Source organism: Spinacia oleracea, chromosome 4 (assembly GCF_020520425.1).
Source record: "Spinacia oleracea cultivar Varoflay chromosome 4, BTI_SOV_V1, whole genome shotgun sequence".
NCBI classification, from domain to species: Eukaryota; Viridiplantae; Streptophyta; class Magnoliopsida; order Caryophyllales; family Amaranthaceae; genus Spinacia; species Spinacia oleracea.
In genome coordinates, this window is record NC_079490.1 from 143,753,035 (window position 1) to 143,779,139 (window position 26,105).

General features: G+C 37.9%; 1 protein-coding gene across 2 annotated transcripts; it reads left to right on the top strand.

Annotated features, from left to right (window-relative positions):
- Window positions 1–8,918: 8,918 nt before the first annotated feature.
- LOC110805933 (B3 domain-containing protein Os06g0112300) lies at window positions 8,919–18,430 on the top strand. Of its 2 annotated transcripts, XM_056827085.1 has the most exons (4): window positions 8,919–9,337; window positions 10,585–10,780; window positions 10,950–18,083; window positions 18,173–18,430. In XM_056827085.1, the coding sequence occupies exons 3-4, from the start codon at window positions 17,144–17,146 to the stop codon at window positions 18,187–18,189; spliced, it is 957 nt and encodes a 318-aa protein (XP_056683063.1). In that variant the 5' UTR covers window positions 8,919–9,337; window positions 10,585–10,780; window positions 10,950–17,143; the 3' UTR covers window positions 18,190–18,430. The 2 variants fall into 2 exon arrangements, with proteins under 2 accessions (XP_056683063.1, XP_021867247.1); XM_022011555.2 differs by lacking the exon at window positions 18,173–18,430 and having other exon boundaries at window positions 9,144–9,337; window positions 10,950–11,473.
- Window positions 18,431–26,105: the final 7,675 nt, after the last annotated feature.

Genomic DNA, 26,105 nt, shown 5'->3' on the forward strand with positions numbered 1-26,105 from the left:
ACATATCATAGCATACATTATTGAACCAATCAATGATGCATATGGAATCCCATTCATTCGTCTACGCTCATCAAGTGTTTTTGGGCACTGAGTCTTGCTTAGAGTCATTCCATGAGACATGGGTAGGTAGCCTCGCTTGGAGTCCGCCATCTTGAACCTATCAAGCACCTTATTGATATAAGTGCTTTGACTAAGTCCAATCATCTTTTTAGATCTATCTCTGTAAATCTTGATGCCCAATATGTACTGTGCTTCTCCTAGATCCTTCATCGAAAAACATTTCCCAAGCCAAATCTTGACAGAGTTCAACATAGGAATGTCATTTCCGATAAGCAATATGTCGTCGACATATAATACTAGGAAAGCAATTTTGCTCCCACTGACCTTCTTGTATACACAAGATTCGTCCGCGTTCTTGATGAAACCAAAGTCGCTGACTGCTTCATCAAAACGTATATTCCAGCTCCTGGATGCCTGCTTCAATCCGTAGATTGATTTCTTTAGCTTGCATACCTTTTTAGCATTCTTTGGATCCTCAAAACCTTCAGGCTGTGTCATAAACACAGTTTCTGTCAAAACGCCGTTTAAAAAAGCATTTTTGACATCCATCTGCCATATTTCGTAATCGTAATATGCAGCGATTGCTAACATTATTCGAATAGACTTTAGCATTGCAACTGGTGAAAAGGTTTCATCGTAATCCACACCGTGGACTTGCCTGTAACCTTTTGCAACCAATCTAGCTTTGAAAACTTCAAGTTTCCCATCCTTGTCCTTTTTCAGTTTGAAAACCCATTTGCTTCCAATGGCTTGGTAGCCATCTGGCAAATCGACCAAATCCCATACTTGGTTTTCAGACATGGAGTCTAATTCAGATTGCATGGCTTCTTGCCATTGCTTGGAGCTAGGGCTCGTCATAGCTTGCTTGTAAGTCGCAGGTTCATCACTTTCAAGTAATAGAACGTCATAGCTCTCGTTCGTCAAAATACCCAAGTACCTTTCCGGTTGAGATCTATATCTTTGCGATCTACGCGGGGTAACATTTCTAGATTGACCATGATTCTCACCAGATTCTTCTAAAGATCTCTGAGTTTCATCTTGAATGTCATCTTGAGCATTCTCTAGAGTTTGTTGTTCGACTCGAATTTCTTCGAGGTCTACTTTTCTCCCACTTGTCATTTTGGAAATGTGATCCTTCTCCAAAAAGACACCATCTCGAGCAACAAACACTTTGTTCTCAGATGTATTGTAGAAGTAATACCCCTTTGTTTCCTTTGGATAGCCCACAAGGATACATTTGTCAGATTTTGGATGAAGTTTGTCTGAAATTAATCGTTTGACGTATACTTCACATCCCCAAATCTTAAGAAAAGTCACATTTGGAGGCTTTCCAAACCATAATTCGTATGGAGTCTTTTCGACAGCTTTAGACGGAGCTCTATTTATAGTGAGTGCAGCTGTATTTAGTGCATGTCCCCAAAATTCTAATGGAAGTTCGGCCTGACCCATCATTGACCTGACCATGTCTAGCAAGGTTCTGTTCCTCCGTTCTGACACACCGTTCCATTGTGGTGTTCCAGGAGGAGTCAATTCTGATAGAATTCCACATTCTTTCAGATGGTCATCAAATTCATAGCTCAGATATTCACCGCCTCTATCAGACCGCAGTGCCTTGATCTTCTTGCCTAATTGATTCTCTACTTCACTCTGAAATTCCTTGAATTTGTCAAAGGATTCAGACTTATGCTTCATTAGGTAGACATAACCATACCTACTGAAGTCATCAGTGAAAGTGATAAAGTAGCTGAAACCACCTCTAGCATTTGTACTCATTGGTTCACATACATCTGTATGGATTAAACCCAATAGTTCATTTGCTCTTTCTCCAACTTTAGAGAAAGGTTGCTTTGTCATTTTGCCAAGTAAACATGATTCGCATTTACCATAATCCTCTAAGTCAAATGGTTCTAGAATTCCTTCCCTTTGAAGTCTTTCTAAGCGTTTCAAGTTTATATGGCCTAATCGACAATGCCACAGGTAGGTGAGATCTGAATCATCCTTTTTGGCCTTTTTGGTATTTATGTTATATACTTGTTTGTCGTGATCTAATAAATAAAGTCCATTGACTAATCTAGCAGATCCATAAAACATCTCTTTAAAATAAAACGAACAACTATTGTCTTTTATTATAAAGGAAAATCCCTTAGCATCTAAGCAAGAAACTGAAATGATGTTTTTAGTAAGACTTGGAACATGGAAACATTCTTCCAGTTCCAAAACTAGCCCGGAGGGCAACGACAAATAGTAAGTTCCTACAGCTAATGCAGCAATCCGTGCTCCATTTCCCACTCGTAGGTCGACTTCACCCTTGCTTAACTTTCTACTTCTTCTTAGTCCCTGTGGATTGGAACATAAGTGTGAGCCAAAACCTGTATCTAATACCCAAGAAGTTGAATTAGCAAGTATACAGTCTATAACGAAAATACCTGAAGATGGAACGACTGTTCCGTTCTTCTGATCTTCCTTTAGCTTCAAGCAATCTCTCTTGCAATGCCCCTTCTTCTTGCAGTAGAAGCATTCGGATTCAGAAGTGGGTTGACTGACCTTCCTCTTTGCAGATTTGGCGCCAGTTTGCTTAGTTGGGCTGGCCTTGTTGCCACCTTTCTTAGCATTCCTCTTCTTTCCAGATTTCTTGAACTTGCCCCCACGCACCATAAGCACATCCTGCTTATCACTTTTGAGCGTCTTTTCAGCGGTCTTCAGCATACCGTGAAGCTCAGTGAGCGTTTTGTCCAGACTATTCATACTGTAGTTCAGTTTGAACTGATCATACCCGCTATGAAGAGAATGGAGGATGGTGTCTATAGCCATTTCCTGAGAAAATTGCTGATCCAGCCGACTCATATTCTCAATGAGTCCAATCATTTTGAGAACATGTGGACTTACGGGCTCGCCTTTCTTAAGCTTGGTCTCAAGAATTTGCCTATGAGTCTCGAATCTTTCGACTCGAGCCAGATCTTGGAACATGTTCTTCAACTCACTGATGATTGTGAAAGCATCTGAGTTGATGAACGTTTTCTGCAGATCCGCACTCATGGTGGCGAGCATTAGACATTTCACATCCTTGTTGGCATCAATCCAACGATTGAGGGCTGCCTGAGTGACCCCGTCGCCTGGAGCTTCGGGCATCGCCTCATCTAGGACATACTCCTTTTCTTCCTGCATAAGAACTATTTGCAAGTTCCTTTGCCAGTCAAGGAAGTTTTTCCCGTTCAACTTCTCCTTTTCGAGAATTGATCGAATGTTGAATGAATTGTTGTTTGCCATATTAAAAACTACAATTGAAAAGAATAAACAAATAAATAACCATTCACAGTTTCTCTTAATAAACTTAAATTCTAGCATACATGCATAATTCAATGTTTATTAAGCATTTTATTCAAATTATGTGTTCCGGCAGGTGTGAATAAAATGATTCCAAGATCCTAAAATCATTGAAGAACTAAGCACAGTTTGTCGACTTAATCCTAGAACATCTTAGGTAAGCAAAAGCCTTTTGCTAATAGTCTAGAAACTATTCTTGGTTGATAGGTACGTCTAAGAACTTATTAGGTAAACCTATCGAATTTGCCACGACATAAAAGGACTCCTTACTTATATCGTTGAGTTTCACCAAAACTAACATGTACTCACAATTATTTGTGTACCTTGCCCCTTTAGGACCAATAAGTAACACCTCGCTGAGCGAAAACTATTACTAGATTGATGTAAAGGATATCCAAGCAAGTGTATATTTTGGCATGGCACCTTTTAACTCAATTTTTAAGTTTGGAACTTAAGGCTCTTACTATGTTGGTTAGATTTTAAGTGAACTAAAATCCTTAATCATGCAACATAATCAAGCTTTTGATCTCATGCATTTTAAGACATATTTAAAGCAATAAATAACTTAAAACATGCATAAGATATTTGTGATCTAGTATGGCCCGACTTCATCTTGAAGCTTTGACTTCAAAGTCCGTCTTGAAAATCTCCGTGGGAGGCACCATTTTCTTCAAATAGGATAAGCTATAACTAATTACAACTATTTGATGGTTCGCAGACCATATTTGAATTGAAAAATAACTTTGGTACTTTAGACCAATTACATTCAAATTAATGGTACGCAGACCATATTTTCTATCCTATTTGGGCCATACTAGTCACTTCATAACCTGCAAAACAGTACATATACAATATATACCATTCACCCATTCATTATCATGAATGGCCCACGTAGCTGGTTAGTAAAACACATTATGCATCACGTAAACATTTGCAGCAATTAATCAAGGGCACCAATAATCTACCAATTATTCAGTCCTTATTAATTCTAATCAAGTTGTTTTAACCTTAAGGATTTGTAGACCTAATCAAGAGTTTATGACTAAAAAGCGCTCCCACTTAAACCAATAAATTCATATGCTTTACCAATTTTAAACATAAAAATGTATTTCTAGTCCAACCGGAAACATACAAATTTAATTAAAATTTAAAGCACATATCAATTTATAATTGAATCCAAAAAAAAATTTAATTTAATTTCAGTCGTATTTAAATTAATTCATGATTTTAATTTTAGTAAAATAATTAGAATAAATAACATTTATTATAATTATAATATTCAAAATTAAAATCCAAGAAAATAATTTAAATTATTAATTTTAAAATTAATTAAAATTACGTGAACTGAAATTTTCAAATTAAACATTCAAAACGATCTAATCGTAACGCAAACACCCTACGCGTTGCACGCCCATGGACCGTACGCACACAGCCATTGCTGGCCATGTGCGCGCAGCCCATGCGCTCGTCGCATAGCTGCTGCTTCCCTATCGCAAGCCTCCGCACGCATTGGTGCTCGCAATGCGCGCGCGCGACATCGCTCGCTGGGCGCGCGAGCCATCGCTCGCTGGGCGCGCGTGCCATCGCTCGCTGGGGAGCGACATCGCTCGCTGGGCGCGCGACATCGCGCGCTGTGCGCGCGAGTAATGCTGGGCGCAGCGCTCGTGGCACGCGAGCTTGCGCTCGCTGCGCGCGAGGCTGCGCGCTCTTGTGCGAGGCAGCGCGCGTTGTGGCGCAGCTCGCTTGCTGCCCACACGCGACTGCCTTGGCTCGCCCTTCGCCCATGCCCATTCGTTCATTGCTCGTGGCACACGACACAAGGCAGGGCTGCTGCCTTGTGCTCGTGCACTACGCCCTTGCTCATTGCATTCGTGCCGCACGGGCGACGAGCTCCCTTGCTCGTCGTCGCATGCCCGCATTATACAACACCCCTTAAGGGTAACACGAAGCGTCCATTGCTTCGTGCGTGCAAGTTATATGAACGAATCGCATAAAATTTAAAATTTATATTTAAAATTAATGACAAATTAATAAATAATATTAATTTCATAATTTTAGGGCGAAAAAATCGAAAATTTATTATCCAATTGATTTCCGATTGTTATGGATTCAAGTCTAGGTCATAAAAATTTAAAATTTATCGTAAATTTACAATTTTTATGGTGGTTTTTAATCATAGGTTTCTAATTAAATTACAATTAATTATGAAAATCAAATTAATTCTAAATTATTCTAATTTTCAACAAATTAATCATAATTACAAATTAGATTGCATAATTAACAAGACTAGGCATTCAAACTTGTTAAACATATGCAGTAGGTCAATCAAAAATTCAAGATTTATCAACAAGAATCGCAAATATTTAATTTAACATCTTAAATTTACGAAATTTTGCATTCGAAAAACTAAAACCTTCGAAAAGTCATAGTTAGGCTTCGAATTTGAGAATTCTGGGTTCGGCAGAAAAAAACTATTTTTGTCAAAATTTTAGAATGCCTTTTACATGCGGAATGGACACAAAAATCACTCGATTTGGATGAGTAACGAAGAAACTGCCGAAAAACTGCGTACGTATAATTAAATAAACGCAATTTGCAATTAATTAACAATTACGAAAATTAATCACCCCTTTTAATTCTTGCAAATTTGTAATATTTAACCATGTTCATGCAATTTAGATTATGAAAATAATAAGGGGCTCGTGATACCACTGTTAGGTTATGATTCATATGACAGTTCATAAATCATGCGGAAAAACCATAAAGCCAGGAAACATATTATTTACACATAATCATTTAGCATAGTTTAGATGCATACTCTTTGTTGCGTGCCTTCCCTAGCTGCGCCCGAACCGAACAAGAACAAGTCTTTAGGACTCCAAGTGTCGTCCCTCCGTAGATAGTCCACAGCACGTCCGGATCCGCCTTAAGATTGACCAACTAGAATCGCCCTTAAGGTTCTAATATTTTCGGTTAGGTAGGCAAGAATATTGGCTGATTTTTCTGCTTAAAAATCTTAGTTTTGAATACTTAAAACTTGTTGTTATAAATAATGACCCCTAGGCCTTTATTTATAGAGTTATGGAAAAGGAATCGTAATCCTAGTAGGATACGAATTAATTGAAATTAGAATCCTACATGAATTCTATTTAATTAATTTATCCAATTAGGAATAGGAATTTAATCATACACTAACTCTTGTAGATTTAGGAATCACGCATGAGCACAAACTCACACACACACGGCAGCCACAAGGGCTGCCCATGCGCGTGCGAGCAGCAGCCCACGCAGCGCGGCCCACGCATCCGTGGCCTTGGCGCGCGCTGGGCCTGCCTTGCGGTAGGCCTGGGCGCTGCCTTGGCTGGGCTTGTGGCGCGCGTGCTTGCTGGGCGATGGCCCGGCTTCGTGCTGGGCCTTCGTCCGGCAGGCCTCGTCCGATGCTAATTCGTACGATACGCTTCCGATTAAATTTCCAGTTCCGGAATTTATTTCCGATACGAACAATATTTAATATTTCCGATTCCGGAATTAATTTCCGTTTCGAACAAATATTTAATATTTCCGTTTCCGGAATTATTTTCCGATTCCGGTAATATTTCCGATTCTGACAATATTTCCGTTTCCGGTAATATTTCCGATTCTGGTAATATTTCCATTTCCAATAATATTTTCCGATACGTACCATGTTTCCGTTTCCGGCAACATCTACGACTTGGATAATATTCATATTTCCGATACGATCCATATTTCCGTTTCCGGCAATATCATCGTTTCCGGAGTATTCATTTCTTGCCTGTGACGATCTTAGCTCCCACTGAAACCAAGATCCGTCGGTTCCGAATATTCATAGATGGAGTATTTAATGCCATTAAATACTTGATCCGTTTACGTACTATTTGTGTGACCCTACGGGTTCAGTCAAGAGTAAGCTGTGGATTAATATCATTAATTCCACTTGAACTGAAGCGGCCTCTAGCTAGGCATTCAGCTCACTTGATCTCACTGAATTATTAACTTGTTAATTAATACTGAACCGCATTTATTAGACTTAACATAGAATGCATACTTGGACCAAGGGCATTATTTCCTTCATATCTCGGCTCCCCTCCAAGTTCTTGTAGTTCACTTGATCTTTGTAGCTTGTTAAGCATGTAACGTTTTGGTGTTTTCTCATAATAATAATAATAATAATAATAATAATAATAATAATAATAATAATAATAATAGTAATAATAATAATAATAATAATAATAATAATAATAATAATAATAATAATAATAATAACAATGCTAAGGCTTATCGATGTGTTTAGTGTTACCGGTTGTAGGTTCCTTTGTTCTCTGTTTCGGTGCCATACTGCTTGCTCCAGGGTCTTTGCGGGAGACATCTTTGGTGATCATGCGGTGTCATGTGCTGGCATCGTGGGTATTAAACATCGGCATAATGTGGTTCGGGATACCCTTGTTGATGTTTGTTATCGGTCTGGGATCTCGGCGCGGAAAGAAGTTGATATTAGTCTATCTGGAGGAAACGATGGAGCTCTCCGACCAGCAGACGTGTTGCTCTACTCTTGACATCGAGGATGTGATGTGTGTGTTGACTTGACGGGATCTTCTTCTTTGACACAGTCTGGGTTGTATGGCTTTGCCCCGAGCCGGGTTGTGACTGATGCGGCTATTCGGAAGCGGGTCAAGTACGAAGCACGTTGTATGGCCATTGGTTATGGCTTTCTTCCGTTCTCTTTGTCTTCTTTGGGGGAGTTGGATAAGGATGATGTTGCGTCGCTGAAGCGGATTTAGAAGTTTTCTAGGACACAGGACATTGGGGCTCGTGCTGCTGCTCATATTTTCACCAGGATAGGTTTTGCTATAGCCAGAGGAGTGGGGGGCCAGTTTGTATCTCGGCTGCCCACTAATTATTTGTAAAATATTTAACTTTATTATCATTTGATTTATAATAATAATAATAATAATAATAATAATAACAACAACAACAACAACAACAACAATAACAACAACAACAATAATAAATAAATAAATAAAGTTGATAATATAATTAATAGTAATGTTTAACATTATAATAATAATAATAATAATAATAAAATAAAATCATTAAAGAAAAAGAGGAACACGATGCTATTCTTTTGAACAAAATTGAGTGGAACTTAACTAAACTAAAATACAATTAAGTCGAAAATAACAAGGCCTAAAGAAAAATACACATTGAAACGACCTTATGAAAACTCTAACTCATATCTTAATGTTGTTAGTTGTTATAGTTTTCAAAATTTGATCACGTGAGTAGTAAATGAAAGGTGATTAAAATTAAGGAGGGAATAATACAAACGCCATTAACTCTACAACCAAATTCACCCAAACTTATTAATTTGAACCTATTAAAACTATATGTCCAAAATTGTACTTTCCCATCTTTTAATACTCATAACGTTTGAACTTTTTACACTATTCATGTAATCTACTTTGATTATTTTTGATATTTTTTTTATAAGATAAAACATAATCACGTTGGATCTTGTTTGATTGTCTCAATGTGCATTTTCAAAATATCAACTTTTAATAATTGTTGTATAAAGAGAATTTAAGATATACAAAAGAGAATTTGTATTCTCAAACAATTATCCAAATAAATAACTAAAGTTGTACATTGACACTCGTAAAAATAAAAAAAGTTGCGAGTATTAAAAAACGGAGGAAGTAATTTCTTTCCCAAGTGTCCAGACCAAGAGCATCATAAATTCATATACAGTTTACAGTAAATGATTCCCCCACTGACCTATAAAAAAAAAAAAAATTGCAAGAAATAAATACTTGTACTAATTTCCTCTTATGGAGTTTGAAGCTTAAACAAGTCCAATCTTATCCTCTGATTTCATCACTAGTAAGGAAGCAAAAATCCATAGGTTTATAGCCAGCAATTTATAGCATACTTCCAGGTTACTTTCTTAACTCTATCTGATTTTCTCTTACTACTTTTTTGCAAATTGAGTAATCCAGCTTATTTCCCAGGCAATTTCTATACAAATTCATGTTTGTTTATTTATTTATCTGTTTATTCATATTTATACTATTTTTGAGAAATAATGATCTGTTGCATGTATGATGGACCTTTTTTCTTTGGATACTCACTCTGTTGATTTTGCTATGGTCGATCTTTTTGTATGTTGTTTTGATTTTAGTGGATCTGTTCATATACTGTGCTTTTAATTTGTTTGTGGGTTACTCGCTCTGTTGCATAAAACTTTGATTTATTGAAATTTGTGTATTGAGCCAGGTCATAGCATTTTGATATTTATTATGGTTAAAATTCTACTCCGTATTAATCTGGAGCAAAATTTGATTATTGATTTATTGGCAATTTGCTAGTTAAGAATGATTCTAGTTTGCACTCGATTCCAGATTTTCAGAAAATATTACTCCGTAGTTTTGAGCCAAACTCAATTACCCCCTTCTATTTGTCAGTTTGTGTGTAGTTTTACCCAATTACACTAGAATTTATTTTTGTGTGCGCGCGTGCATATGAGCCATTGAGGGCAATGTAGATTACAAATGGGGGCAGTGGGAGAACCTCATTGGTAACCAATTACACTAGATGACTAGATACAAAGATGTAGAAGAATAAACTTTTACAAGAGAGAAAAAATAATCAAGTTTTTCTTAAGATCATGTTTAAATTGGTTCCGTATAGTGGGATAAAAGAGGGTAAAAGATCAAAATTTTACTAAACTATGAATAAAGTAAGAGTTGATGGAACAATGATTTGTATGGACAAGAATGGATGGTGAGTAGAACAAGCTAGAAAGACCAACATAAGTACGAAGTATATGAAATAATGAAAATATTAATCCTAACTTAAACTTAATTGGAGTTTGACCGTTTGTAAGATCTTACCCGAATTAAGAGTTGAGTGATATTGTCACCTAATCAACCGATGAATAATTGTATTGAGTATGTAGGCTTCTTAGTAACCAATAGTTAATTAGTCATGTTTTCTTGATTATTTAAGTTTTATGTTTGGTTCATCTTGTTGTGAACAAATTTGAAGGTCATTCTATCTTTGATGATTTGATCTCTCGTACTTTGTATCAATATATATATATATATATATATACTCCACACTTTTTATATCTTGTATTGATATGATATGTTGATACGGTGATACATATGGGGTTTTTTCTGTTAGAGAAATGAATGAAGTTGGATTTGATCAACCTAAATCTGAACTCGAACCTGAAAGTGAAAGGGAAGGTGAACCTGTCTTCCCTACAGATTCCTGCGAGGAAGTTGATGTTGATATTGAGCCGCTTTCAGGAAAGCCTTTCTGTCATGTTGTTCTTAAGAAATCACACGTCGGTGATGCTCATTCTGTGTGTCAATTGGTAGGCTTTCTTCTCAATTTTTTAATATTCTACTTGTATTAGATTTAGTTGCCACACGACTTGTAATAAGTGAAAGTACGTACGTGTTAATACCGTTGCCAAACGTGATTAGGCTGGGTTAATTGGCTGCAAATAATTGATTATTTGAATTACCCTCTTTGATGATCAGAAATTGCCTGCACATTTTAGTCGAGTACTTCCCAACAAGAGAGTCCCAATTATCCTGACTCGTGGAGAAAGGAGTTGGGAGACGACTTATCATGGTACACATAAAAAGTTTGACATAAGGTGGAAAGTTTTTGTTAAGGACAACAAGCTAAAGGTTGGAGATGTGTGTGTATTTGAAGCCATGGAATGCAATGATAGTGCTCTAAAGTTCAAGGTTCAAGTCCTTCGAGGAGACTTTCCATGTATGCTATTGGATAAGGAAGATGGTACAATTAATAACCCCCTAGTTGTTGAGTAGAATTAATTAGGATTAAGCCACTTTTTACTACTTATATAGGTTGTTTCTTGAGAGAAGTACTCCGTATTGACTAATGTCACTTGTAAAATAAGTTGTAAGTGAACCTTGTGTTAGAGATCACCTTCTAGGGTGATTTCTACTTGTGATTGTGTATTAACAATCACTAAAAGATAATGATAAAGAGAGAATGCAGGAAATAAAAAAGATATTTCTTATTGGATGAATAATTATTACAGCAATATGGTCTTATGCATACTAACTACTCTGATGATCATTACAGTGGAAGCATGCTAAAAAAATTCCTAGAATTAAGGATAAGTTGTTAGGCTACATCCTTCTAGAAGGTACGCGCAGTTGGAGTTGATGCTCGAAGTGTATTGTTGCTTAAGAGTTGTTTGTTGCATTGCTGTAAGGAGGATAGAAGTAGGTTGGCTGCAATAACAGGAGTGTGTAACCAACACCCCTCTCAAACTTGGGATGGGATAAACATTTGTCATGCCAAGTTTGGAAGAGAGAGTTCTATGTTGTAGACTTGGGAGAATCTTAGTGAAGATATCAACCAGCTGATTTTGTGTTGGGAGATAACTTAGTTGTAAAGTGGCAATCAACTTCAATATGCTTCGTACGTTCATGAAAGATGGGGTTTTAGCAATATGCAAAGCAGATTGATTGTCACAGTGTAGTTGGACAAGTTGCAAACATGTTACACCCAATTCCTCAAGTAGTCTGAGCTTCAGAGGAACTCTTAGAAATTGTAGATTGTTTCTTGGATTTTAAACTTATTGGATAATTTCCCAATAAAAGAATGTATCCAGTCACTGCTCTTCTAGTAGATGGACAGGCAACCCAATCAGAATCAGAAAAAGCCTGTAATGTGAGAGCTTATCAGTGGCCTTCAACAAAATGCCTTGGCCAGCTGTGCGATGAACATACCCCAAAGTGTGAGTGCATAAATTGGCTAAGAGATTGGACAACAAAGGCAAGATCAGGTCTAGTATGAGTTAAGAAGTTCAACTTTCCCACATAGCACGTGTATAGATCAGGATTGGCATAGAGTTCCCCCTCGGGAGAAAGCTTCAAATTTCAAATTGAATGGAAAAGGAGTGACTGCAGGTTTAGAAATGTCCAGTTTACAGTCATGCAACATCTCCTTAGTATACTTCCTTTGAGTGAGAATATATCCCTCAGTTGTGTGGCAAATTTCAATACCAAAAAAGTAATTAAGGAGACCCAAATCTTTGATATTGAATGTCTGATGTAAATGATCCTTCAAGGCAGTGATGGTTGCTTCATTTGAACCTGTAATGATAATGTCATCAACATAAGCAACCACCACTGTAATGTCAGAAGAGTCATGTTTGCTGAAAAGAGAATAGTCATTCTTAGACGGTTGGTATTCTTAGACGACTGGGGTTGTCCTCCCATAAATCGGGATGAGATGCTTAAAAGTTGTACAAGGCCACTCGGAGAGCTAGAAACTGTAAAATGCATGGCCGTGCTCGGATTAATCATAGGCTATGATTATCTGTTTATTTGATCAGTTGAACTCTGAAACCGAGAAACACCTCTGGACATAATAAGGATGACAACTCTTACCTTATGTTCAAGAGCAAGCATCAAGCGACAAAGGAATTAGGTAATGCACACTTGTCCCTAAGGACAAGTGGGAGACTGAAGGAAATAATGCCCTTGGTCCAAGTATGCATATAATATTAAGTCTAATAAATGCGGTTCAGTATTAATTAACAAGCTAGTTAATAATTCAGTGAGATCAAGTGAGCTGAATGCCTAGCTAGAGGTCGCTTCAGTTCAAGTGGAATTAATGATATTAATCCACAGCTTACTCTTGACTGAACCCGTAGGGTCACACAAATAGTACATAAACGGATCAAGTATTTAATGGCATTAAATACTCCATCTATGGATATTCGGAATCGACGGATCTTGGTTTCAGTGGGAGCTGAGATCGTCACAAGCAAGAAATGAATACTCCGGAAACGATGATATTACCGGGAATCTTCTTCATCTTCTGATTCACTCTCTGATGAGGGTGAAACTAAATGATTCTGTGCTGTAGTTTCAGTCGTTACAGCTTGCTAGTCAACTCAAAAACTAGTAAAGGATGCTCGTGTTGTGGTTTTGAGCCACCATGAATCCTTCAATAAATGGAGAATCCGCCCATTGCCAATTACCCACTTCATCCCTATCCTTTCAGTCGAGTGATTCTAAAATAATCCTAAAATTTGGAGGATTTGATGAGATTATGAAAAGTATAGTGGAAATATTAATCGTATCGGAAATATAAATATTATCCAAGTCGTAAATGTTTCCGGAAACGGAAACATGGTACGTATCGGAAAATATTAATGGAAATGGAAATATTGCCGGAATCGGAAATATTGCCGGAAACGGAAATATTGTCTGAATCGAAAAAATTATCGGAATCGGAAAATAATTCCGGAAACGGAAATATTAAATATTTGTTCGAAACGGAAATTAATTCCGGAATCAGAAATATTAAATATTGTTCGTATCGGAAATGAATTCTGGAATCGGGAAATTAATCGGAAGCGTATCGTACGAATTAGCATCGGACGAGGCCTGCCAGACGAAGGCCCAGCACGAAGCCGAGCCATCGCCCAGCAAGCCAGCGCGCCACAACGCACCAGCCAAGGCAGCGCCAGGCCCACCGCAAGGCAGGCCCAGCGCGCGCCAAGGCTGCGGCAGCGTGTGGGCCTCGTGGCAGTGGGCTGCGAGTTCGCGGGCTGCGCTCGCGCGCATGGCGCCCCTCGTGGGCTGCTGTGCGTGCGTGTGTGTGTTTGTGTGCTATACGAATCCTAAAGCTATCAGGTTTCGACATATGATTAAATTCCTAATCCTAAAAGGATAAATTAATTAAATAAGAGTTCTATTAGGATTCTAGTTTAATTAATTCGTATCCTAATAGGATTCCAGTTCCTTTTCCATACCTCTATAAATAGGTGCCTAAGGTCATAATTTATACAGACAATTGAAGTATTCTAAAGGTAAGATTTTGAAGAAAAATCAGCCATACACTTGCACATAATAGCCAAAATTCCTAAGCAACCTTAAGGGCGATTCTAGTTGGTCAAGCTTAAGGCGGATCCAGACGTGCTGTGGACTATCTACGGAGGACGACACTTGGAGTCCTAAAGACTTGTTCTTGTTCGGTTCGGGCGCAACTAGGGAGGGCACGCAACAAAGTGTATGCATCTAAACTATGCTAAATGATTATGTGTAAATAATATGCTTTCCTGGCTTTATGGTTTTTCCGCATGATTTATGTTTTGTCATATGTATCATAACCTAACAGTGGTATCACGAGCCTCTTATTATTTTCATAATCTAAATTACATGAACATGGTTAAATTTTACAAATTTGCAAGGAATTAAAAAGGGGTGATTAATTTTCGTAATTGTTAATTAATTGCAAATTGCGTTTATTTAATTATATGTACGCAGTTTTTCGGCAGTTTCTTCGTTACTCATCCAAATCGAGTGATTTTTGTGTCAATTCCGCATGTAAAAGGCATTCTAAAATTTTGACAAAATTAATGTTTTTCGGCCGAACTCAGAATTCCCAAATTCGAAGCCTAACTATGATTTTCGGAGGTTTTAGTTTTTCGAACGCAAAAGTTTGTAAATTTAAGATGTTAAAGTAAATATTTGCGATTCTTGTTGATAAAACTTGAATTTTTGATTGGCCTACAATATATGTTTAACAAGTTTGAATGCCTAGCCTTGTTAATTATACAACCTAATTTGTAATTATGATTAATTTGTTGAAATTCGAATAATTTAGAATTAATTTGATTTTCATAATTAATTAATAATTTAATTAGGTACCAATGATAAAAAAACCACCATAAAAATTGTTAATTTGAGTTAAATTTTAAATTTTTATGACCTAATTTGAATCCATGTTAATCGGAAATTAATTAATTAATAAATTTTCGATTTTTCGCCCTAAAATTATGAAATTAATATGATTTATTAATTTGTCATTAATTTTGGAAATAAAAGTTTTAATTTTTATGCAATTCGCTCATAAAACTTGCACGCACAAAGCAATGGACGCTACGTGTTACACTTAAGGGGTGTTGTATAGTGCGGGCATGCGACGACGAGCAAGGGAGCTCGTCGCCCATGCGGTACGAATGCAGCGAGCAAGGCGAGTAGCGCGCGAGCACAAGGCAGCAGCCTTGCCTTGCGTCGAGTGCTGCGATGATGCATGGACGGATGGGCGATGAAGCAAGGCGTGCGAGAAGGCAGGCGCGCGCGCGGGCAGCGAGTAGTGCCTCGCAGCACGAGCGCTGCCTCGCCCAGCCTCGCCAAACAGCTGCTGCGCGCAAGCGTGGCTCGGCTTGCTGCGTTTGCGCGTGGCAGCTGCTCCTGCCTTGCTGTGCGATCACTCGTGGGGCGATGCTGCCTCGAGGACTCGACGGGGCATGGGCGCAAGCCCATGGCCTCGTCTAGACCCGATTGATGCGCTTTGAATTTAATTTTTGATTTTCAGTTCAGAAACAATTTTAATTAATTTTAAAAAATTCGTAATTTAAATTGTTTTCTTTGAATTTAATTTTGAATATTATAATTATTATAAATTTTATTTATACTAATTATTTTACTAAAATTAAATCTTGAATTAATTTAAATTCGTTTAAGTCAAACTGAAATAAATTAAATTAATGGATTCGATTATAAATTTATATGAGCTTTAAATTTTAATTAAATTTGTATGTTTCCGGTTAGACTAGAAATACATTTTTATGTTTAAAATTAGTAAAGCATATGAATTTATTGGTTTAAGTGGGAGCATTTTTAGTCATAAACTCTTGATTAGGTCTACAAATCCTTTAAGGTTAAACAACTTGATTAGAATTAATAAGGACTGAATAATTGGTAGCTTATTGGTGCCCTTAATTAATTGCTGCAAGTATTTATGTGATGCATAACGTGTTTTACTAATCAACTATGTGGGCCATTCATGATAATGAATGGGTGAATGGTATATATTGTATATGTACTGTTTTGCAGGTTATGGAGTGACTAGTATGGCCCAAATAGGATAGAAAATATGGTCTGCGTACCATTAATTTGAATGTAATTGGTCTAATGCACCAAATTTGTTTTTCAATTTAAATATGGTCTGCGTACCATCAAATAGTTGTAATTAGTTTAATTATAGCTTATCCTATTTGAAGAAAATGGCGCCTCCCACGGTGAAATTCAAGACGAAGTTACCATTTTCGAGACGGACTTTGAAGTTGAAGCTTCAAGATGAAGTCGGGCCATACTAGATCACATTTATCTTATGCATGCTTTAAGTTATTTATTGCTTTAAATATGTCTTAATTATGCATAAGATTGTGGCTTGATTATGTTGCATGATTAAGGATTTTAGTTCACTTAAAATCTAACCAACATAGTAAGAGCCTTAAGTTCCAAACTTAAAAATTGAGTTAAAAGGTGCCATGCCAAAATAAACACTTGCTTGGATATCCTTTACATCAATCTAGTAATAGTTTTCGCTCAGCGAGGTGTTACTTATTGGTCTTAAAGGGGTAAGGTACACAAATAATTGTGAGTACATGTTAGTTTTGGTGAAACTCAACGATATAAGTAAGGAGTCCTTTTATGTCGTGGCAAAATCGATAGGTTTACCTAATAAGTTCTTAGACGTACCTATCAACCAAGAGTAGTTTCTAGACTATTAGCAAAAGGCTTTTGCTTACCTAAAAGATTTTAGAATTGAGTCTAAATACATAATGTGCTTAATTCTTCAATGGATTTTAGGGTCTTGGAATCATTTTATTCACACCTGCCGGAATACATAACTTGAATAAAATTCTTAATGAACATTGAATTATGCATGTATGCTAGAATTTAAGTTTATTAAGAGAAATTGTGAATGGTTATTTATTTGTTTATTCTTTTCAATTGTAGTTTTAACTATGGAAAACAACAATCAAAACATCATCATGGGTTCTGAGCTTATGGTCAAGCTGAACCTAACAAATTTTCTTGAATGGGAAGCTAGGATAGTTGAAATAGTCAGACTCAATGGACTTGAGTATGTACTGTTACATCCCATGCCAAGCTACTATGCCAGAGACATGACCCCTGAAAGATTTTTCGCCTGGGATGCGGATCTCAAAAAGGTTATGAGTCTCATGCTGAACAATATCCCTGATGAATGGGCTAGAAGGTTTGTAGCTCATGAACCTTTTAAGCTCATCAAGAATCTGAGGGATATCTGCCGTGGAAGCACGGAGGACAGGGACCTGAACGTCCATGAGTTGATTGAATCAATGTCTGGTCTAAAGGTTAGTTCTCCCAACAGGTGTTATAGGATGGAAGTCCAAGAAATACATGTTCAGCTCCTTCGCACTAAACAAAGGGTAGGCGTCCCACTAAGGTTCCATGTGGATCTTATGCTTTCATATTTCGATCGCCTAAGTCTGCTAGGAACACCAATAAGCGAAAGGATGGCAGTCTCTATCTTGCTCAATTCACTGCACAGTGGGTTTGGTCGCTTCAAGCAACTATACCTAAGTGAACCAAGAGAAAAAACAGTTGCAGAATTTGTTCACCTTGTCAGAAAGGCTGAGATAATACTGGACTGCGACGCCAAAGATTTACTCAAGGCTAAAGGGAGACCGTTCAAGAAAAGTGGAAAGTCCAAGGGCAATGCTAAATCAAAGCAGGACAAGTCCACATCAAGCTGTCTTTATTGTTATGGAATAGGCCATTACAAAAGAGAATGTCCCAAGCTAAAGGAAGATCAGAAGAACGGAACAGTCGTTCCATCTTCAGGTATTTTCGTTATAGACTGTATACTTGATAATTCAACTTCTTGGGTATTAGATACAGGTTGTGGCTCACACTTATGTTCCAATCCACAGGGACTAAGAAGAAGTAGAAAGTTAAGCAAGGGTGAAGTCGACCTACGAGTGGAAAATGGAGCACGGATTGCTGCATTAGCTGTAGGAACTTATTATTTGTCGTTGCCCTCTGGGCTAGTTTTTGAACTGGAAGAGTGTTTCCATGTTCCAAGTCTTACTAAAAACATCATTTCTGTATCTTGCTTAGCTGCTAAGGGATTTTCCTTTTTAATAAAAGACAATAGTTGTTCGTTTTATTTTAAAGAGATGTTTTATGGATCTGCTAGATTAGTCAATGGACTTTATTTATTAGATCACGACAAACAAGTTTATAACATAAATACCAAAAAGGCCAAAAAGGATGATTCAGATCTCACCTATCTGTGGCATTGTCGATTAGGCCATATTAACTTGAAACGCATGGAAAGACTTCAAAAGGAAGGAATTCTAGAACCATTTGACTTAGAGGATTATGGTAAGTGCGAATCATGTTTACTTGACAAAATGACAAAGCAACCTTTCTCTAAAGTTGGAGAAAGAGCAACTGAACTATTGGGTTTAATCCATACAGATGTATGTGGACCAATGAGTACAAATGCTAGGGGTGGTTTCAGCTACTTTATCACTTTCACTGATGACTTCAGTAGATATGGTTATGTCTACCTAATGAAGCATAAGTCTGAATCCTTTGACAAATTCAAGGAATTTCAGAGTGAAGTAGAGAATCAATTAGGGAAGAAGATTAAAGCATTGCGGTCTGATAGAGACGGTGAATATCTGAGCTATGAATTTGATGACCATCTGAAAGAATGTGAAATTCTATCAGAATTGACTCCTCCTGGAACACCACAATGGAACGGTGTGTCGGAACGGAGGAACAGAACCTTGCTAGACATGGTTAGGTCAATGATGGGTCAGGCCGAACTTCCAATAGAATTTTGGGGACATGCACTAAATACTGCTGCACTCACTATAAATAGAGCTCCGTCTAAAGCTGTTGAAAAGACTCCATATGAGTTATGGTTTGGAAAGCCTCCAAATGTGTCTTTTCTTAAGATTTTGGGATGTGAAGTATACGTCAAGCGATTAATTTCAGACAAACTTCATCCAAAATCTGACCAATGTATCCTTGTGGGCTATCCAAAGGAAACAAAGGGGTATTAAATTACTTCTACAATACATCTGAGAACAAGGTGTTTGTTATTCGAGATGGTATCTTTTTGGAAAAGAATCACATTTCCAAAATGACAAGTGGGAGAAAAGTAGACCTCGAAGGAATTCGAGTCGAACAACAAACTCTAGAGAATGCTCAAGATGACATTCAAGATGAAACTCAGAGATCTTTAGAAGTATCTGGTGAGAATCATGGTCAATCTAGAGATGTAACCCCGCGTAGATCACAGAGATATAGATCTCAACCGGAAAGGTACTTAGGTATTTTGACGAAAGAGAGCTATGACGTTTTATTGCTTGAAAGTGATGAACCTGCGACTTACAAACAAGCTATGACGAGCCCTAGCTCCAAGCAATGGCAAGAAGCCATGCAATCTGAATTAGACTCCATGTCAGAAAATCAAGTATGGGATTTGGTCGATTTGCCAGATGGCTACCAAGCCATTGGAAGCAAATGGGTTTTCAAACTGAAAAAGGACAAGGATGGGAAACTTGAAGTTTTCAAAGCTAGATTGGTTGCAAAAGGTTACAGGCAAGTCCACGGTGTGGATTACGATGAAACCTTTTCACCAGTTGCAATGCTAAAGTCTATTCGGATAATGTTAGCAATCGCTGCATATTACGATTACGAAATATGGCAGATGGATGTCAAAACCGCTTTCTTAAACGGCGTTTTAACAGAAACTGTGTTTATGACACAGCCTGAAGGTTTTGAGGATCCAAATAATGCTAAAAAGGTATGCAAGCTAAAGAAATCAATCTACGGATTGAAGCAGGCATCCAGGAGCTGGAATATACGTTTTGATGAAGCAGTCAGTGACTTTGGTTTCATCAAGAACGCAGACGAATCTTGTGTATACAAGAAGGTCAGTGGGAGCAAAATTTCTTTCCTAGTATTATATGTCGACGACATATTACTTATCAGAAATGACATTCCTATGTTAAACTCTGTCAAGATTTGACTTGGGAAATGTTTTTCGATGAAGGATCTAGGAGAAGCACAATACATATTGGGCATCAAGATTTACAGAGATAGATCTAGAAAGATGATTGGATTTAGTCAAAGCACTTATATCAATAAGGTGCTTGATAGGTTCAAGATGGCAGACTCCAAGCGAGGCTACCTACCCATGTCTCATGGAATGACTCTAAGCAAGACTCAGTGCCCAAAAACACTTGATGAGCGTAGACGAATGAATGGGATACCATATGCATCATTGATTGGTTCAATTATGTATGCTATAATATGTACACGCACGGATGTTGCGTACGCACTCAACGCTACGAGCAGATACCAGTCAGACCCAGGAGAGGCATATTGGACTGCTGCCAAGAATATTCTGAAGTACCTGAAAAGGCACAAAGATGACTTCCTGGTCTATGGTGGAGATGATGAATTAATTGTTAAAGGCTATACGGACGCAAGTTTCCGAACCGACAAAGATGATTTCAGATCACAGTCTGGGTTTGTCTTCTGCCTCAACGGAGGTGCAGTAAGCTGGAAAAGTGCTAAGCAAAGCACCATTGCGGATTCTACAACTGAAGCGGAGTACATTGCTGCACATGAAGCAGCAAAGGAAGCTATATGGCTAAGGAAGTTCATAGGTGAACTTGGTGTAGTCCGCTACATTAAAGGACCAATAGCCCTGTATTGTGATAATAACGGAGCTATTGCACAGGCAAAGGAGCCTAGACACCCCCAAAGAGTCAAGCATGTACTTCGTAGATTTCACCTTCTACGAGAGTTCGTTGAAAGAAAAGAAGTCGAGATAAGCAAGATTGGACCTGATGACAACATATCAGATCCATTGACTAAACCTCTGCCGCAGGCAAAGCACAACTCGCACACTGCAGCTATGAGAATCAGGCATATTGGAGAATGGCTTTGATGTCCTTGTTTAATGTTTTAAAGTTTTAGAGTTTAATTCTTTGTAAAACATTATTGGTTAATCATTCACAATAAATGAATAGAATTCATTTTTCCATTTAATTTGTGGTTTATTAAATGATGAGTCCCTTCAATTTGACGATATATTCAAGATAGACTGTCAAGACCAGTCCTGTGACTAAGAAATGTCTATCAAGTGAACTTGAATGTCAAAGGTTGAAAATGGTCCCTGGTCGGAGTTTTCTGTAAAATTGGACGCATAGAAAACATTAGACGACTAGAATGCAAGATGACTAGTAGTTCTGTTTCTTGAACTATGTGGACATGGCAATGTCATAATCATTTGCATAGATACTTACTTTGGGAAGACTAGTATCAGACAGACCTATGAAACTTTACTGTAAGAGATGAAAATCTGTCATAAGTAAATTTCATTAAAATTATTAGACACTAAATCCTCAATACTTGAGTGATTTGAGATTACTTGTTTGAGAACTGGTTGCTGTGACGTTAACCAACCGTCGCACCGTAAAAGGAGGCTATAAAGGCAACGCTCAGGTAATCACCTATCAAACGAAGTCTAATCTCAAGATCACAAGATTGGGATTGTCCTCCCATAAATCGGAATGAGATGCTTAAATGTTGTACAAGGCCACTCGGAGAGCTAGAAACTGTAAAATGCATGGCCGTGCTCGGATGAATCATAGGCTATGATTATCTGTTTATTTGATCAGTTGAACTCTGAAACCGAGAAACACCTCTGGACATAATAAGGATGACAACTCTTACCTTTGTTCAAGAGCAAGCATCAAGCGACAAAGGAATTAGGTAATGCACACTTGTCCCTAAGGACAAGTGGGAGACTGAAGGAAATAATTCCCTTGGTCCAAGTATGCATATAATATTAAGTCTAATAAATGCGGTTCAGTATTAATTAACAAGTTAATAATTCAGTGAGATCAAGTGAGCTGAATGCCTAGCTAGAGGCCGCTTCAGTTCAAGTGGAATTAATGATATTAATCCACAGCTTACTCTTGACTGAACCCGTAGGGTCACACAAATAGTACGTAAAAGGATCAAGTATTTAATGGCATTAAATACTCCATCTATGGATATTCGGAATCGACGGATCTTGGTTTCAGTGGGAGCTGAGATCGTCACAAGCAAGAAATGAATACTCCGGAAACGATGATATTACCGGAAATGGAAATATGGATCGTATCGGAAATATAAATATTATCCAAGTCGTAAATGTTGCCGGAAACGGAAACATGGTACGTATCGGAAAATATTAATGGAAATGGAAATATTGCCGGAATCGGAAATATTGCCGGAAACGGAAATATTGTCTGAATCGGAAATATTATTGGAATCGGAAAATAATTCCGGAAACGGAAATATTAAATATTTGTTCGAAACGAAAATTAATTCCGGAATCAGAAATATTAAATATTGTTCGTATCGGAAATGAATTCCGGAATCGGGAAATTAATCGGAAGCGTATCGTACGAATTAGCATCGGACGAGGCCTGCCAGACGAAGGCCCAGCACGAAGCCGGGCCATCGCCCAGCAAGCCAGCGCGCCACAACGCACCAGCCAAGGCTGCGCCAGGCCCACCGCAAGGCAGGCCCAGCGCGCGCCAAGGCTGCGGCAGCGTGTGGGCCTCGTTGCAATGGGCTGCGAGCTCGCGAGCTGCGCGCGCGCATGGCGCCCCTCGTGGGCTGCTATGTGTGCGTGTGTGTGTTTGTGTGCGATACGAATCCTAAAGCTATAAGGTTTCGACATATGATTAAATTCCTAATCCTGAAAGGATAAATTAATTAAATAAGAGTTCTATTAGGATTCTAGTTTAATTAATTCGTATCCTAATAGGATTCCAGTTCCTTTTCCATACCTCTATAAATAGGTGCCTAGGGTCATAATTTATACAGACAATTGAAGTATTCTAAAGGTAAGATTTTGAAGAAAAATCAGCCATACACTTGCACCTAATAGCCGAAATTCCTAAGCAACCTTAAGGGCGATTCTAGTTGGTCAAGCTTAAGGCGGATCCGGACGTGCTGTGGACTATCTACGGAGGGACGACACTTGGAGTCCTAAAGACTTGTTCTTGTTCGGTTCGGGCGCAGCTAGGGAGGGCACGCAACAAAGTGTATGCATCTAAACTATGCTAAATGATTATGTGTAAATAATATGCTTTCCTGGCTTTATGGTTTTTCCGCATGATTTATGTTTTGTCATATGAATCATAACCTAACAGTCAATACCATATTTTTGAGTAAAACCTTTTGCAACTAGCATTGCCTTATACCTTTCTATTGAACCATCACCATTCTTCTTAATTATGTAAATCCACTTATACCCTATTGCTTTCTTTTCCTTAGGAAGTAAAACAAAATCCCACATATGATTCTTGTTGAGAGCTGTGAGTTCCTTTTCTATAGCTGCAACCCAATTGCTATCTGTAGCAGCTTCATAATAAGAGGTTGGTTCATTGAGGTCCATGTGAGCACCAATAAGAACCTTATGTTTGTCATGTAGATTGTCATATGCCACAAGGTTACACTAGTGTCTAATTAGCTTAAAGTAAACATAATCCTGAAGGTGAGAAGGAGGTTTAGTGAATTTATTGGACTTTCTTGGGGGTGGGGAAGAAGGCTGGGAAGTATCAATAGGAATAGATTGTGAAGTTGGGGAATTAGGAGCAGGAGAGTGTGGGGAAACATGAAGAGGAGAAGAAGAGGTAGGAGATGAAGAATGAGTCCCTGTATCAGAAAGGGATATAAAGTTTGTAAGAGAAGTGCTTTTTGAGCATTAGAAAGAGAGGAAGAGTCTGAAATGCCAGTAATGACTGGAAGAAAGAATTTAGTTTTGTAAGCTGATGTTGGTGTAGAAGAAAAGTGATAGGGAAAGTTTTTTTCATGGAAAACAACATCCCTAGAAGTAACAATTTTGTGATCGAGTATCTAGGTTTAAGACTTTGTAAGCCTTTTGGTCTAAAGGACAGATCAAACTTTGACCTCTGAACTTTTGAAGCTGTGATGTAACACAAACAACCAAAAATCCTTAAATGAGATAAATCAGGTTTGGTGTCAAAAAGCTTTTCATAAGGAGTGCAAAAGTACGTTGATACTCTTTAAAGGCATTATGTTGATAAGATATGTAGCAACAAGAATACATTCCCTCCAATATTTGTCAGGTAGCATACACTGAAAATATAGGGCTCTAGCTGTTTCAAGGGATGTTTGTGTTTACTTTCAACAACACCATTTTGCTGAGGTGTATAACTACAACTTTTTTTGGTTTAGAATACCTTTAGAAAGAAACAATTTTTTCATCCCCCCTTCTATCAAATCAAATGCATTGTCTGATCTAATATTCTTGACTTTTGAGGCACACTGATTTTCAACATAAATGAGAAATTGAGTCATAATCTTCAATGAATTTGTTTTATTTCTCATAATGTGATTTCAAGTCATTCTTGTGTAGTCATCAACAATTGTGAGAAAATGATTATACTTAGAAGAATCAAGAATAGAATAGGGTCCCCATACATCAATATGTAGTAATTCAAAATGTTTAGTTGTATTGATACAACTAGTAGAGAAAGGAAACCTAGTCTGCTTGGCTAGAGGACAAATTTAACAAAAGGATCCAGCTAAGCAACTTGGAAAATCAACACCTTGTAAGTTCTTTATTTTGCCAAATGACATGTGGCATAATCTAGATGCCAGAGTTTGGCTCTTGAACATCAGCAGTTGAGCCAGCAGTTGAAAGGGCATATTTATTGTGAAGTAGATTCTTGTTTAATGCCAACAAGTCTTCACTTAAACTGTACATTCCTTTCTCCAACTTACCAAGAAGAGTATGCTTTATTTTCTCTTGGAAAGGTCCTGACGAAAGTAGTCACCATTTTTAAATGATACAGAACAACCAGCATCACAACATAGTTTGGACACAGAGATCAGATTAAACTGGACTTGTGGATCATGCAACACATCTTTAAGTGTAATATCTCCACCTAGATGAATAATACCTTTGTGTTTTACTGGCAATTGCGTTCCATTAGGAATAGTAATGGTGTGTTGAGTATCATTCACAACTGCAAAAGAAGTAAATAAGGACAAATATGAGCATATATGGTCACTAACACCACTATCTAGGATCCATTTTCTTTTAAAATTGGAAAATAGACAAAAAGTACCAAAAATCTCCAGGAAAGTCGGCCGAAATTTCAAAATCAAGAGAGCCAAAAAGCTCTTATCCCCGGTGAAGCGCATCCCCAGCGGATCAATTCCGGGTATTCAAAATTCAAAATCTAAGATTCAAAAATTCAAGATTCAAAATTTTCGATGCCAAGCTCCGTCCTAGACCAAATACGGAAGAGCAGTACAAGTACAAATCGGAGTCGTCATAACCGAACGGAGGTAGACTCTATCCTTTTTTCTAACGCCTGTTTTGTGCAGAACATCTTGATCATTCTCCGTCCCTTTCGAAGTACTTTGACTTGTGCTTTCCTAATCGAGATGATGACGATACCATTATCCTTATTAGGAGGTTGGAGCAACTCCGTGCGGAAGTCCCAATTGCTAAGAACATTTCCAAAATCCAATAGCCAAAATCCAATCCCCGAGGCTGTACCCATTCCGGAACTAGGGACAAAATACAATTTTCAAAAATCAATTTCAAAATTCAAGTACAATATCACCCAATGGACTATCCCATTGGTTTTACAAGGCATTTTCCAGTCAAAATGACATTAAGCAATCCAAATTCGGGCGCCGACCCACAAAACCGAGCAAGCCGGGCCTCGTCCCGTAAAATCGAAATTCAAAAATCCGAAACGGCTTGTTTTTAGACGCAAACCAAGCCTTAATCCCCAAGCAATCACT